Source organism: Canis lupus, chromosome 5 (assembly GCF_011100685.1).
Source record: "Canis lupus familiaris isolate Mischka breed German Shepherd chromosome 5, alternate assembly UU_Cfam_GSD_1.0, whole genome shotgun sequence".
NCBI classification, from domain to species: domain Eukaryota; kingdom Metazoa; phylum Chordata; class Mammalia; order Carnivora; family Canidae; genus Canis; species Canis lupus.
In genome coordinates, this window is record NC_049226.1 from 41,318,230 (window position 1) to 41,334,818 (window position 16,589).

The following is a 16,589-nucleotide window of genomic DNA, read 5'->3' on the forward strand; positions in this document are numbered from 1 at the left end:
GCTTTATTTATTTTCTCCACTGTTTTTCTCTTTTTTCTTTTGCTTATCTCCACTTTATACCAGATTATTTCCATCCTTCTGCTCTTTAAATTTAGTTGTTCTTCTTTTTCTAGTTTCTTAAGGTGTTCAATTAAGTGATTTATATGAGACCTTTCTTCTTTTTTAATATAGCCATTTACAGCTATAAATTTCTTTCTGAAGAGTTTTCATAAATCATATAACCTTTGCTATTGTGTCTTCATTTTTGTTTATCTCAAAGTGGTTTTTTTTTTTTTTTTCTAATTCACCTTCTCATTTCTTCATTGACCCAGGGGTTCTTTTTAAAATGTTTTTAAAATTTCCACATATTTATGAATTTTCTGGATTTCCTTCTGTTACTGGTTCCTGTTTTATTTTTATGGTTAGAGAAGATACTTTGTAGGATTTCAGTCATTTTAAACTTATTTAGACTTGTCTTGTGATCTCTTATATGATCTGTCCTGGAGAATGTTCTGTGTGCACTTGAGAAGGATGTATATTCCACTGCTGTTGAGTGGTATGTCTTGTACATATTCATTGTCTAATTGGTTTATACTGTTGTTCAAATCCTCTTCTTATTGATCTTTTATCAAGTTGTTCTATCCATTATTAAAGTGGGTGCTTAAATCTCCAGCTATTAGTGTTGAATTGTCTATTTCTCCCTTCAATTCTGTTTTTCTTCCAATGTATTGGGACCTTGTTGCCAGTGTACATATATATTTATAATTATTATATCTTCTAAATATATAATATTTTATATCCTTTCAATAAAGTATTGAAAAGGATTGACCTTTTTATAGTCATATAATGTCCTTTGTCTTGAAACAATTTTTATCTTAAAGTCTATTTTGCCTGATATTTGTATAAGCCATTCCAATTGTTTTTGGATACTCTTTGCATCAAATATCTTTTTCCATCTTTTCATTTTCAACCTATTTGTGTCTTTGGAGATCAATTCTCTTGTAGACAGCTATAAGTGGATCGTGATTTTTTTAAATCTAGTCTCCCGGGGCAGTGGCTCAGCAGTTTAGCACCTGCCTTTAGTCCAGGGTGTGATCCTGGAGACCCAGGATCAAGTCGGGCTCCCTGCATGGAGCCTGCTTCTCCCTCTGCCTGTGTCTCTGCCTCTGTGTGTGTGTGTGTCTCTCATGAATAAATAAATAAAATCTTTAAAAAACTAAAAATAAATAAATAAATAAATCTAGTCTCCCAATTTCTCTGTCTTTTGATTGCAGAGTTTAATCTATTTACATTAATATAATTATTGATAAAGAAGCACTTGTGCCAATGTGCTATTTGTCTTCTATTTCATATCTTTTTTTAAAAGATTTTATTTATTTATTTGACAGAGAGAGTGAGAGAGCACAAGCAGGGGAAGAGCCAGAGGGCAGAGAGAGAGACAGAGTCCCCGCTGAGCAGGGAGCCTGATGCAGGCTCAATCTAAGGACACTGGGATCATGACCTGAGCCAAAGGCAGATGGCTTAACCAACTGAGCCACTCATGTGTCCTGTCATATCTTTCTTGAACCACAATTTCTCCACTAGTCCCTTCTTTTGTGTTGCATAGATATTTTCTAGTCTACCATTTTGATCTCCTTCTTCTTTTGTTATGTATTTTTTACCTGTTTCTTTAGTGGTTTCCCTGGGGATTACAATTGAAATCCTAGTGTCATGGTTATTTTGTGAGTCAGCTTGCCTAGGTACCCAGTTTTTTCATCAAATCAGTCTAAACATTTTTGTGAAGTTTTTTTTTTTTTAAATTTTATAGGGCATTTTTAGGTTAACAGCAATATAGTTTTAGATCTTTCTTTTTTGTTATTATTTTTTATTTTGTGTCAGGGGCAGTTTGTTTTAAATGTGATTTCATTTACATTTATAAGCAGTTTTCCTTTTATTTCTGTTTCTTTTTTCTTTTTTTTTTTTTTTTTGGTGGGGGGGAGAGAGAACAAAGGGGGAGGGGGTGGAGGAAGAAGGAGAGAGAGAATCCCATGCAAGCTCTACACCCAGCACAGAGCTGGGCTCAGTCTTAGAACCCTGACATCACAACCTGAGCCAAAATCAAGTGTCAGCCGCTTAACCAACTGAGCCTTTACTTGGCAGGAATTGTGATTCATTAAGTTGCCTTCAGTTTTAAAACAAACTTCTGTTGCTTTCAAATTTAATGTGCTCTGTCCCCAACAGAACATATGAAAATATCATTTAAAGCACAGTTTTCATGGACACAGTACAATATATTCACTATATATGGTATAGCAAAATATTCCTATCCTTCCCTGTTTAGTAATAATGTCACAATGAATAAGTAAATAAAAATTGAATTTGCTTTATAGTTGTAATTTAACATGTACAATGATTATTTTATGACTGTTCTGCTGTTGAACTACTGATCTAACCTATAGTTTCTTGCACTAGAAGGAACAAAGCTAAATAATAATTACTGGCCTAAAATTTTTTTTGGTCAATTGTAGGTAGATATGAAATAGCCAAGCAGGCCCTTCTTATGCACCAATTAGTTGCTTCTCATGTCTGAATCACCCTTTCAAACATAGAGGGTACACTGTATATTCAGAACCAAGACTACTCTTCAGAGATCTGAGGAAATTTTTAGAGGGTAGTCTTTATAAATACTTTATTTTTAAAAATATTTTATTTATTTATTCATGAGAAGAGAGGAAAGAGAGAGAGAGAGGCAGAGACACAGGCAGAGGGAGAAGCAGGCTCCTTGCAGGGAGCCTGACATCTTTATAAATACTTTAAAATCTCTTATTAAGTGGTGCCTGGGTAGCACAGTTGGTTGGGCCTCTGACTCTTGGTTTTGGCTGATGTTGTGATCTCAGGGTTTTGAGATCAAGCCCTAAGTCAGCTCTGTGGTGACTCAGCATGGAGTCTGCCTAAGATTCTCTCTCTCCTTCTCCCTTTGCCCTTCCCATTTGTGTGCTCACTCTCTCTCTCTCAAATTAATAAATAAATCTTTTTTAAAAATCCCTCATTATGAGGGATTCACAACTTAAAAATATAGAGGCTTACCCATCTGGCCACCAGAATTGCCATTCTTTCGAACTGTCTGAAAAACTGAGGAAGGACACCTGCTTCCCAGCTGTAAGATTTTCATCAAATGGGAAGATGGGAAGAAAGTTATTTTATAGGCAATTCTAGTTCACTTTTCACCAGTTTTGCAGGCAGTTAGCCATCTCAAAGCAATTTTTATTGCATAATGAGACAACCGGTAAACTCTCATGTTTAAGGACTAGCACTTGGGAGAAAAGAACACTCAAGTCATGATGGTATTGTTGATGAGAAAAACTTTAGAGTATGGCCTAGACGTGGATTACTCTAACGGGTCATATTAGCCACTCTTTGGCCACTTGCTGCAAGAAGCAGTTAATTGTCATTAAGGCTCAATTTCATATTATGGCAAAATATTTCTAAAGCTAAGCAGATTATTTGCAAAGAGAATACAGCCCTCTATGATGTGATGGGAAAAGTACCTTTAAAAAAGTCTAAAAATACAATGAGCATAAAGAAGAGGCAATAGAGGTCTTAACAAAAAATTCTCTTTGAAACATGCTTGGGGTGCGCCTGGGTGGCTCAGCAGTTTGGTGCCTGCCTTTGGCCCAGAGCGTGATCCTGGAGACCCAGGATCGAGTCCCATGTCAGGCCACCTGCATGGAGCCTGCTTCTCCCTCTGCCTGTGTCTCTGCCTCTCTTTGTGTCTCTCATGAATAAGTAAATAAAATATTTTTTAAAAAAAGAAACATGCTTTGTGTTTTAATTATTTGCAAGCCATGGGTTTCTTAGGGCAGCAGTTGAAAGAATTGGCAACACACACACACACACACACAACATTAAATATGTTGGCAATAGAGAACTACAAAGTGCTTTAAAACTTTACCTAAAGATGAAGAATAAAGGTAAATTTTGCACACACAAAATTTGCACTTCAGTATTTCAAAGTGTTTCCTAACAGATTTCAGAGAAAAACATTTTGCTAAACTGGTATCTTGGTCCACAAATATCATGAGGCATAAACTGAATCCTTTGCACCCAGAAGGCACTCATTGAATGTGTGTCGAATTAATGAGTAAACCGAATAGACTATTTTGTTCAAAAAAGCCATTTATAACACTAAGATGATCAGATGGCAAAACTTTCAGTTTTTTAACCAGGGAAAGGATTCGCAAGATAATAATAAACGCAGAAAACATATCTTTTATGAATGTTAGGCATGAAAATATTTTTAGTATATTATGTTAAGCATTCTTATTTATATTTCCATTACCTAAAGTCTTTTGGCTCACAAATACTAACTCCATTATGTAGGGCATGGTACCAAGTTTGATAATGAATGTATTGCTTTGGTTTTGAACACAGTGAGTTGATGTGTTAAAAACCAATCACATCACAATCTTGGGGGGAAATGAAATCTCGGTTCCAGCACCTTCTCCCCCCAACTGATATCACTGCAACACAACTAAACAATATGCAATATGGCCTCAATTTTATTTTGTTTTTAGGGAAATATGCTAAATTGCCTAGAGCTTTTTCTGTTTAGCACCTTATATCAAAGTAATGAAAATAGATATGATGATTACGTGTTCAAATGTACAACATCATTAACTCTGCAAAGATACATCATTGCAAAATTTCAAAAAAAATTTAAAGCATACATTTCATTCTTTAAAGGGTTGCTGAATGCTTTCCGGGGGGCGGGGGGCTGGCTGTTTTCAAAATCAGCAACATGGGGATCCCTGGGTGGCGCAGCGGTTTAGCACCTGCCTTTGGCCCAGGGCGCGATCCTGGAGACCCGGGATCGAATCCCACATCGGGCTCCCGGTGCATGGAGCCTGCTTCTCTCTCTGCCTATGTCTCTGCCTCTCTCTCTTTCTCTCTGTATGACTATCATAAATAATTTTTTTAAAAAATCAGCAACAGCTGGGTGAGGATTTCTTGGCAGAGTTAGGACCGCATGTTATTGCTGCAACTTCCTGATAATCTCAGCTGACATCTGTGGATGGAAATTGATTGTGTGGTGTCAAGGGTCCCGAGCTATCTTGTAACTTCTACCACAACGTCCTTAGCATGGTACTTTATACCATTCACCTTGTATCTCTTTTTACATCCAGGAACCGGGCAGACAAAAGGCTTCTCTTCCTCTCCGTTTTTGTGCATGGAGCTGAGGATAGCTTCTGAGCTGATGGCACTCTCTGTGGTCCAGGCTCATCGCTGTCCCATTCCTCATAATCCACCTCCTCCCAGTGGTACTCACTGCCTGTTGGGGTGTTGCTGCAGAATGAAGAGGACGAGATGTTGGGCAGAGTAATGGGGGGAGTAAGGCTTCCCCTGCTGTGGCATGGTGGAGTGGACACATTCCTTCAGGACCCTGAGCTGGACAAGCTCATCAAGAGCTTCAGGTGAATCTTCTTTAGGGACTGGCTCTCAGCAAGTGGCAACCGTCATGAATCTATTCACGTAACTGAGGGCAACATAGGTTGGCTGCTATAATTCTTGTTCTAAAACGCTTGGATCTGTATCACATTGTGTGAAACTGCTTGACGAGCATTGTCTCCCACCAGCAATTTTTGTTGACTTATTTTAAAAATTTAAGTATAATTAACATACAGTGTTCTATTAGTTTCAGGTGTACAGTACACAGTGTGCATCATGTTTCACCCATCCCTTACCCAGCTCCTCTCTGGCAACCACCAGTTTATTCTCTATATTTAAGAGCCTGGTTTTTTTATTTGTTTCTTTTGTTTGTTCCTTAAATCCCACAAACATGCAAAATCACATGGCATTTGTCTTTCTTTGGCTGACTTGTTTCACTTAGCATTATACCCCGTAGATCCAACCATGTTGTTGCAAATGACAAGATTTCCTTCTTTTTATGGCTAATATTCCATTGTGTATATATATGTGTGTGTGTAAATATGTATGTATATATACACACAATGCACATATATATGCACAAATTTCTATCACACACATACATTTCTCTACACAATGTGTGTGTATATATGTATATATATATATACACATTTCTATCTTCTTTATCCATTCATTCATCTATTGTTGGACATGGGTTGCTTCCATATCTTGGCTATGGTAAATGGTAAATAATGCTGCACTAAACATAGAGGACCGTATATCTTTTTGAATTAGTGTTTTCATTTCCTTTGGGTAAATACTCAGTAATGGAATTACTAGATCATATGGTAATTCTTTTCTTAATTTTTCAAGGAAACTCCATACTCTTATCCACTGTGGCTGCACCAGCTTGCATTCCCACCAACAGTGCACAAATGTTTCTTTGCTTTTCATCCTTGCCAAAATTTGTATTTCTTCTGTTTTTAATTTTAGCCATTCTGACCAATGTGTGGTGATATCTCATTGTGATTTTGATTTGCATTTCCCTGATGATTAGTGATATTGAGCATCTTCTCATGTGTCTGTTGGCCAACTGTATGTCTTCTTGGAAAACTGTTTATGTCTTCTGCCCATTTTTAATTGGATTATTTGTTGGGGTTTGGTATAGGTTCACAGCAATACTGAGTAGTAAGTATGGAAGACCTTGAAGATGTTGTGAGATCAATTCCAGACAACTAAAATAAAGTGCATATTGTAATAAAGCAAGTCAAATGAATTTTTAGGTTTCCCAGTGCATATAAGTTATGTTTGGGGGCATCTGGGTGGCACACCCCATCTGGGTGGCACAGCCAGTTAAGCAACCAACTCTTGGTTTCAGCTCAGGTTGTGATCTCAGGATCATGAGATCAAGCCTGACATCATGCTCTGTGCTCAATGTGGTATCTGCATAAGACTGTCTCTCAGGACACCTGGGTGGCTCAGCAGTTGAGTGTCTGCCTACAGCTCAGGGCGTGACCCTGGGATCTGGGATCGGGTCCCATATCAGGCTCCTTATGGGAAGCCTGCTTCTCCCTCTGTCTGTCTCTGCCTCTCTCTCTCTCTCTCATGAATAAATAAATAAATCTTAAAAAAAAAAAAAAAAAAAGAGATTCTCTCTTCTCTGACCCTCTGCCTCCCTCCCCACTAAAATAAATAAATAAATCTTTTTAAAAATGTTACATTTGCACTAGCCTGTAATCTATTAAGTGCATAATAGTATTATGTCTAAAACAATGCATATCTTAACTTAAATATGCTTTATTGCTAAAAAAAAAAATGCTAACCATTATCTGAGCTTTCAGGAAGTCATAATCTTGTTACTCACAGAGCGTCTTACCTTAATGTTGATGGCTGCTGAAGGCTGGGGTGGCTGTGGCAATTTCCTAACATAAAACAACAATAAGGTTTGCTGCATTGATTGGCTCTTCCTTTTATGAATGATTTCTCTGTAGCACAAGATGCTGTTAGATAGCATTTTACCCACAGTAGAACTTCTTTCAGAATTAGAGCCAATCTTCTCACATTCTGCTGTTGCTTTATCAACTAAGTTTATGGAACATTCTAAATCCTTTGTTGTCATTTCAATAATCTTCACAGCATCTTCCCCAGGAGCAGATTCCATCTCAAGAAACCACTTTCTTTGCTCATGCATAAGAAATAATTCATAATTTGTTGAAGTTTTATCATAATTGTAATACTTCAGTCGCTTCTTCAGGCTCCACTTCTAATTCTAGTTCTCTTGCTAATTCCACCCCATCTGCAGTTACCTCCCCTACTGAAGTCTTGAACCCCTCAGAGTCATCCGTAGGGCTGGAATCAACCTCCTCCAATCTCCTGTTACAGTTGACATTTTGACCTCTCCCATGAATCACAAATATCTTTAATGGCATCTAGAATGGTGAATCCTTTCCAGAAGGTCTTTAATTTACTTTGCCCACATCCATCAGAGCAATCACTATCTATGGCAGCTATAGTTTTATGAAACATATTTTCTTAAATAAGAAGGCTTGGAAGTTAAAAATTAGTCTTTGATCCATGGATTGCAGAATGGATGTTAAGTTAGCAGGCCTGAAAACAGCATTAATCTCACCGTGCATCTCCATCAGAGCTCTTGGGTGACCAGGTGCATTGTCCTTTTGAAAGAAATCTTTTTTTAAGCAGTAGGTCTTACCAGTGGACTTTAAATATTCAGTAAACCATGGTGGAAATAGATGTGCTGTCACACGTTTGTTTTTGTTTTTCCACTGATAGAGCATAGGCAGAGTACATTTAGCATAGTTTTTTAAGAACCCTAAGATTTTCAAAATGGTAATAAAGCATTGCACTCAAGTTAAAGTCACCAGCCGCATTAACCCCCAACAAAAGAGTCAGCCCGACCTTTGAAGCTTTGAAGCCAGGCACTGACTGCTCCTCTCCAGCTAAGTTCTAGATGGCATCTTCTTCCAAAAGAAAGTTGTCTCATCTACATTGAAGATCTGTTAAGTGTAGCCATCTTCATTAAATATCTTAGCTCAATCTTCTGGAGAACTTGCTGTAGCTTCTACATCAGCTCTTGCTGCTTCACCCTGCATATTTATGTTATGAAGACAGCTTCTTTCCTTAAACTTCCAGAACCAACCTCTGTTAGCTTCAGACTTTTCTCCTGTAGCTTCTTCATCTCTCAACCTTCACAGAATTGAAGGGAGTCAGGGCCTTATTCTGGGTTAGACTTTGGCTTAAGGGAATATTGAGGCTGGTTTGGTCTTCTCTCCAGACCCCTAAACATTTCACATCAGTAATAAAGCTGTTTCACTTTCTTGTCATCCATATGTTCGCTTGAGTAGCACTCTTTCCTTCAAGAACTTTTCCTTTGCATTCCCAACTTGGCTACGTGGTGCCAGAAGCCTAGCCTTCAGCTTGTCTCAGCTTCTGAGATGCTCAATGATTTATAGTTTTTGATTTCAAGTGAGACATGAGACTCTTCTTTCACTTGAACACTTAGAAGTTATTGTAAGGTTGTTAACTGGCCTAATTTGGATATTATTGTGTAGGGAAGTCTGAGGAGAGGGAGAAAAATGGGGAAACAGCCAGTCGGTGGAGCAGTGAGAACATACACAACATTTATTTTGTTCATCATATTATATGGGCATGGTATGTGGTGCCCTAAAACAACTACAAGAGTAATCAATGATTACTGATCACAGATCATCATAGCAAATATAATAATAATAAAGTTTGAAATATTGTGAGAATTACCAATATGTGACAAAGAGACACAAGGTGAACAAATGTTGTTGGAAAAATATGGTGTTGATGCAGGGTTGCCCTAAATGTCAATTTGTAAAAAACACAGGATCCGCACAGCACAACGAAGTGAACTATGTCTGTACATTTATCACTAATCCAAGTCCACTTTCATATAAAAGTGTACTATGTTGGGGCATCCGCGTGTCTCAGTGGTTGAGCATCTGCCTTGGGCTCAGATCGTGATCCCGAGGTCCTGGGATCGAGTCCCACATTGGGCTCCCCTCAGGGAGCCTGCTTCTCCCTCTGCCTGTGTGTCTCTGCTTCTCTGTGTGTCTCTCACGAATAAATAAATAAAATCTTTTTAAAAAGTGTACTGTGCCACAAATAGTGTGATTAACTTATAATAAAATAATCCCACTTCTTCTTTCCCATTCTTATATCATTGCTATTATTCATTTCTTTTATAGGCAAGCATACACATACCAAATACATTGTTGCTATTATCATTTTGAACAGTTACCTATTAGATCAATTAAAAATAAGACAAGTTTTTATTTTTCCTTCACTTATTCCTTTTTTGATGCTCTTCTGTTTATGTAGATCCGAGTTTCTGACCTATATTTTTCCCTTCTCTTTACAGAACTTCTTAAACATTTCTTGTATGGCCAATATATTGCCAACATATCCTTTCAATTTTTGTCAGAGAAAGTATTTCTTCTTTATTATTTTTTCATAAGGTACAGAATTCTAAGTTGGTTAGTTTTATCTCTCAATGTCACTACACTCTCTTCTTGATTGCATAGTTTCCAAGGAGAAGCTGGATGTCATTCTTATATTTGTTCATCTATAGGTAAAATGTTTCCCTCCCGTCTGGCTTCTTTTAGTTTTTTTTTTTAATCTTTGATTTTCTGTAGTTTGAAAATGGTATGCCTAGGTGTACTTTTTGGTATTTATCCTACTCAGTGTTTCTGACTTTTCTGAATCTATAATTTGGTGTCTGACATTAAGGAGAAATTATTATTATTATTTTGAATATATCTATTTCTTCCCCTTTTGATATTATTATAGGCATGTTACACATTTTGCAGTTGTCCCATGCCCTTGGATATTCTTTTTCTTTTTTCCAATCTTTGTTATCTTTACTTTTATCTTTGGAGGTTTCTACTGATATATCCTCAAGTTTGGAGATTCTTTCCTTATCTGTGTTTAGTATTAATTATACCATCAAAGGCATTTATTTTTGTGTTACAGTGTTTGTTTGTAGTATTTCTTTTTGGTTCTTTCTTAAGATTTCCATCTCTTGGGACACCTCGGTGGCTCAGTAATTGAGGCCCTTCCTTCAGCTCAGGTCATGATCCCAAGGTCCTGGGATTGAGTCCTGCATAAGGCTCCCCTCAAGGAGCCTGCTTCTCCCTCTACCTATGTCTCTGCCTCTGTGTGTCTATTTCTCATGAATAAATAAAACCTTAAAAAAATTCTGCTGATAATCTTACTGAGAATCCCTTGTATGTGACTCATCTCTTCTCTTGCTATTTTCAAGATTCTCTCTTTGTCTGACTTTTTGAATTTTGTTTATAATGTGTCTTGGTATGAGTGTCCCTGAATTCATCTTACTTGGAGTTTATTGAGCTTCTTGCCTGTTCATATTCATGTCTTTCATAAAATGTTGATGTTTTTCAGCCACTACTTATCAAATATTCTATCCTTTCCCTCTCTTTTCTTTAAGAAGGTGTGCCACAATACGTATGATGATCCACTTAACAGAGTTGCACAGGTCCTTAGGCTCTGTTTCCCTTTCTTCAGTCTTTCCTCTTTCTGTTCCTCAGACTTAGTTCCATTTTCTTATCTTCAAGTTCATTGATTCTTTCTTTTGCCTGCTCAAGTTTGCCTGAATCCTGCTAGGGAATTTTTTTATTTGTTATACTTTTCAGAATTTGATTTCTTTTTAGCTTTTGTGTTTATTGATATCTCTGCTTTGTTCATACATGATTTTTTCTCCACAACTGTTTTCTTAGTTCTTTTGAGCATCTTTAAGACAGTTCTTTAAAGTCTGTCTAGTAGGGATCCCTGGGTGGCACAGCGGTTTGGCGCCTGCCTTTGGCCCAGGGCGTGATCCTGGAGACCCGGGATCGAATCCCATGTCGGGCTTCCAGTGCGTGGAGCCTGCTTCTCCCTCTCCCTGTGTCTCTGCCTCTCTCTCTCTCTCTGTGACTATCATAAATAAATAAAAATTTTAAAAAAAAGTCTGTCTAGTAGATCTACCAGCAGGTTTTTCCATAAAACACTTGTATTGATTTTCCCCTCTGAATGGACTATTCTTTCCTGTTTCTTTACATGCTTTTTTTTTTTTTAATTAAAAGCTGGACCTTTGAATCTAATAATGTGGTAATTGGAAATCAGTTTCTCTCCCTTCTCCAGTATTTATAGTAGTAGTAGTAGTAGTAGTAGTAGTAGTAGTAGTAGTATTTGTTGTTGTTGTTGTTATTGTAGGCTGTCCCTGTGCCAAGGATCAATCCAAGGGATAAGCTTAGGGTCTCTTCAGTTCTACTCTGAGCCTGCACACCCTCTGGGCTTGTGCAGTAACTTTCAGATTTTCCCTATATATGCAGTTGTTTTTAAATGTTCTAGTCTTTTTCTTTTTTAAAAGATTTTATTTATTTATTCATGAGAGACACAGAGAGAGAGAGGCAGAGATATAGGCAGAGGCAGAAGCAGGTTCCCTGCAGGGAGCCCAATGCAGGACTTGATCCCAGAACCCGGGATCATGCCTTGAGCCAAAGGCAGACACTCAACCACTAAGCCACTCAGGCATCCCTCAAGGATGGTTTCAATGATTATTTTCTGTGTGTGGGCCCAACCCTGTTTGTTCACACATCTGAGTTTTTTTGTTGTTGTTGTTGGAAATTGGGCATTTTTAATATTATAATGTGGGAAATCTGGAAACCAAATTCTCCTTCCCTGGGGTTTATTGCAGCTTGTAGTTGTCTGTTTGGTGGCCTTTCTGAACTAGTTTTTGTAAAGTCTGTATTTTTCGTTGTGTAGGGGAACTGAAATCTCTGTTCAGTCAACTGAATGGTGAGTCATCACAGATTTCCTTAAGCCTGAAAAAAAAAAAAAAGAAAAGAAAAGAAAAAAGAAAAAGAAAAAATAAAGGAAGGATGAAAGGGAAGGAGGAAAAATAATCCAGACTGCAGATGAGCTGTTTCTCGCAACTCCCCTTCAACACTCACTGGGCAGATTAGAAGTCTGCTTTAGCTTTCATTTCTTGGTTGCACAGAGCCTAAAGGTCTGACACAGCTGTAGGGGAACTGAAATCTCTGTTCAGTCAACTGAATGGTGAGTCATCACAGATTTCCTTAAGCCTGAAAAAAAAAAAAAAGAAAAGAAAAGAAAAGAAAAAAGAAAAAGAAAAAATAAAGGAAGGATGAAAGGGAAGGAGGAAAAATAATCCAGACTGCAGATGAGCTGTTTCTCGCAACTCCCCTTCAACACTCACTGGGCAGATTAGAAGTCTGCTTTAGCTTTCATTTCTTGGTTGCACAGAGCCTAAAGGTCTGACACAGCTGAGAGCTTAAAGCTTTCTTGAGTCTTTTTTAAAGATTTTATTTATTCATGAGCGACAGAGAGGCAGAAACATAAGCAGAGGGAGAAGCAGGCTCCATGTGGGGAGCCTGATGTGGGACTCAATCCCAGGACCATGGGATCACGACCGGAGCCCAAGGCACACATTCAACCACTAAGCCACCCATGTGAATCTCTAGCCTTTCCTGAGCATGTGTAATCTCATGCCCATCATATCCAGGGAAGATGTGGAAGCTTTTCAAAGCCCTTTCCCCCTGAAGGATCTCATTCCCTACCCTCCGATCAAGCTTTTAATGGTCTCATTGTTTGCCCCAAGAAGGGTGGCTAATACATCTGCCTCTAAACTTTTTTGACCATTGTCCCTCTGCTTGGAAGAGTTCTCAGTTGCGTAAAATACAGGCAAGTCCTTTTGAACAGGTCCTTCAAGGAGCCAGTAGGCAGGTCCAAACAAATAACCGTAATCCTTTGAGAACAATATTCTACTCCCACTGGTACCAGGAATGCAGACTATTGTCTTCAAGGCTGCCAGGAAGCACATAATGGAACCAAGTTGTTAAAGTGCCACAAAGCAATCTTGTCGAGATTCAGCCATTTTTCTTTATTATTGCTGTTTGGGTTTTTTTGTTTTCGTTTTTATTATATCCTTGGTTGCTGTAAACTTTTGATTATTTCCTTGAGGTCCAATAAAGTGGATTCTGTTTTTGCCAGTTTATTCGCTTTTACGGAAGAAGAGACTTTTGGAGTTCTCCGTTCCACCAGCCTTGTAGACATCTGCCAGCTTATTCATTTTGAAGTAAAAGGAAAACTTGGGTTACTTTCAAGGGTTTCATAAAGCAAAGAGAAAAACCATGCTCACAACATATAAAGGAGAAAGCTTATTTTAAGGTCACATAGTTTTACACAAGAGTTAATGTCCCATGGTAACAGTGCAGACTTCTACTTTGAGTAGATCCTAGCATCAGTGTGCATTACTTTTGATAATTAACAAAATAGATCTTCCTTTCATGCACCTGCAGGAGCACAACCATCACAGGGTGTCTGGCTGAGACATGTGTCAGGAGGGGCCTGGACACTGCTGGGGTGATGAGTACAGAGAGATACGTGAGAGACAATCTGATACCCAGGGCAGCTGCCAGAAACTGGGCCCCAGAACCGCTTCAGGGCAAATCCCCAAGAGTCAGGCTGCTGTCTTGGAAGCACCAAGAAACCCCGATATGGCAAACGGTGAGTGACTAATCTTAATTTTGTGTCAACTGCTATTTTATTCCAGTTGCTAACACAGGCAGAAACCACAGGTTTAACTATTTTTTTGGGGAAAAAATAATCCTGGGGCTCTTGGTGGGCTCAGTCAGTAGAGCATGCGGCTCTTGATCTTGAGGTCATGAGTTCGAGACCCACGCTGGGGGTGAGGTTTACTTGAAACAAACAGAAGAAATAATCCTTTTCTTTGTGAGGAGGTCTTAATTTTTTCCTCCATGCATTTGATGGGATTGCCATTACATGACCTTAGCAGGAGAGCATGCTGGCCTAACTCATTGGGACCCCAGTGTTCCAGAGCCTGGTAAAACTCTAATGTACAAGTTTTGAGTTCTGCACTCTGACCTGCAGGGCAGACGGTACTTAGAAGCCTGTCATTAACAAGGTCGTATCACTTGCCCTCTGTGGCCACCCCCCAGCATCTCATCTTCCAGGCCATGCAGGGGTGCATTTTGTTCAGAGAATGGCTGTGCTGTTACACGGGGAGCAAAACAAAGCCATGCCAAGATGCAGGTGGCAGCTCACGCCAACTCGCTGACCTGCCCCCCGTGGCTCACGGCCTGGGACTCGAATTCCTCTCCTGCCACAGCCAAGTGATTGTGCATCAGAAATGTGCAGGTCCTGGACAAACAGAACAGGAAACGTTACGTTCCTGAGAGGCTACTGAGTCACCATGACAAGCTGCAGAGGAGAAGACTCAACAAGCAGACGAACATTTCAACATCCACAGCCACGTATATTCAGCTTTCATTTTATTTTAGTTATAAAACAATTGCCAAAACACAAAGTTTAAAAAAACACACACAACGTAAGTTTTTATTCCTTCTTTTGTTGCAGAAAATAAATAATGGTTGTGTAATAATCATTCACATATGCTTGTCTATAAAAGCATTTCTAAAAACATCATTTGCTGGGATTCAACACTATAATCTTTTTTGGCTTTTCAATCATAGGTATTACACAGTATAGACCACTTGATTTCATTAACTTTTTTTAAGCACTTGGGCGTCAGCAAGTTTGGAAAAAGGCAGGGTCTGTGAGCTTAAAAATGTTATTCCAGGTTATTGTTGAAATAAACTACAAACCAGGTTGTTAATTCATTTAGGAAGAGAATATAGTTTTTCTTTTATAAAAATCGCCCCCAAAACTCACAAACACTTAAACCGACATAAAAAATTGGTCTATCTTTGTAGGAATTAACAAAAAGGAAGGAACAAAGCACAAACGGCCCCTGGGAAGTACATCACGTCAGGCGTGACCCCTCACAGTACTCTCTGCTTCCAGTTTGGCCCTCAGGAGTTTTAAGAAAAGAAAGCTGTTCAGTCATCTAAACCTATGTTTCTGAAGAGGTAGGACATGGACTCCCCATTGTGAATCCGACGGATGGCTTCTGAAAGGATCATGCTAATATCCACGGTTTTAATTTTGGGGCACTGGAGCTTCTGGATTTCATGTGGAATCGTATTGGTAACCACCACCTGCAAGTCAAGAAGAAAAAACACCAAGAACATCAGGAAAGCAGGAAGTTCCCTGGCTGGATATGAAAATCCCACATGTTCTCAAATCTCTGCAGTTCTACCTGGCAGGACAGTAAGTCTACTATCATCCCTTCAACGATGTTTTCAATCAATGTGAACACTACCTGTGTTTCTTTCTTTTTTAAAGATTTACTTTATCTGAGAGAGAAAGAGAGAGCGTGCGCACAGAGGGAAGAGGCAGGGGGAGGGGGGAGAGAGTCTTAAGCAGACTCTGCTGACTGTGGAGCCCGATTTGGGCTCGACCTCAGGACCCAAGCTGAAAGGCAAGAGCCAGATGCTTAACCGACTACACCACCCAGGTGTCCCCATTACTTGTGTCTCTAAGGTCAAGATCTGATATCCTGAGACCCACAAAGCCAGCTACAGGCAAAAAAGACAAAGAGTCAGAACTACTGGTGAGGATGTGGGGAAACTGGAACCCTCATACGCTGCTGGTGGGGGTGTAACATGGTTTGGTTACTTTGGGGAGCAGTCTGGAAGTTCCTCAAAAGATTAGACAGAATTGCCATAGGATCCAAGAGAAACGAAAACACATCTCTGTTCAGAAACTTGTACGTAAATGTTTATGACACCATTATTTACAAGAGTCAAAACGTGGAAACCACTCAAATCTCCATAACCTTATGAATGAAAAGACAAAATGTGGTATCTCCATTGGATGAAATACTCAACAAACAGGAATGAAGTACTGATACCCTGCTCTGGCACGGATGAACTTGCAAACCACACGCTAAGTGAAAGAAGCCAGACCCGAAAGGTCACAACATCATGTGATTTCATTTATATGAATTGCCCAGGGGCACCTGGGTGGCTCCATCAGAAAAGTGTCTGCCTTTGGCTCAGGTCATGATCTCAGGGTCCTAGGATTAAGCTTGACATTGGGCTCTGTGCTCAGCAGGGAGTCTGATTCTGTCAATCCTGCTCTCTCTGCTCCTCCTCATGCTAATGTTCTCGCTCTCAAATAAATAACTAAAAATCTTTTTAAAAAAATGCCCAGATTCAGTAAATCTATAGAGACAGGAAGAAGGTTACTAGATGCCTAAAGCTGAGTAAATAGAGAAGAAA

The 16,589-nt window shown here is 39.0% G+C and overlaps 1 protein-coding gene across 4 annotated transcripts in view; it reads right to left on the reverse strand.

The window, feature by feature from the left end:
• Nucleotides 1-14,950: 14,950 nt before the first annotated feature.
• The window catches only part of PRPSAP2 (phosphoribosyl pyrophosphate synthetase associated protein 2), a 48,851-nt gene continuing 47,212 nt past the window's right edge, over nt 14,951-16,589 (reverse strand). For 2 of the 4 annotated variants that reach the window (XM_038537079.1, XM_038537080.1), the window contains one exon: nt 14,951-15,464. In XM_038537079.1, the coding sequence (XP_038393007.1) occupies nt 15,306-15,464 (159 nt within the window). In that variant the 3' untranslated portion in view covers nt 14,951-15,305. The remainder of the gene's footprint in view (nt 15,465-16,589) is intronic. The other 2 variants (XM_038537081.1, XM_038537078.1) reach the window with 1 other exon arrangement.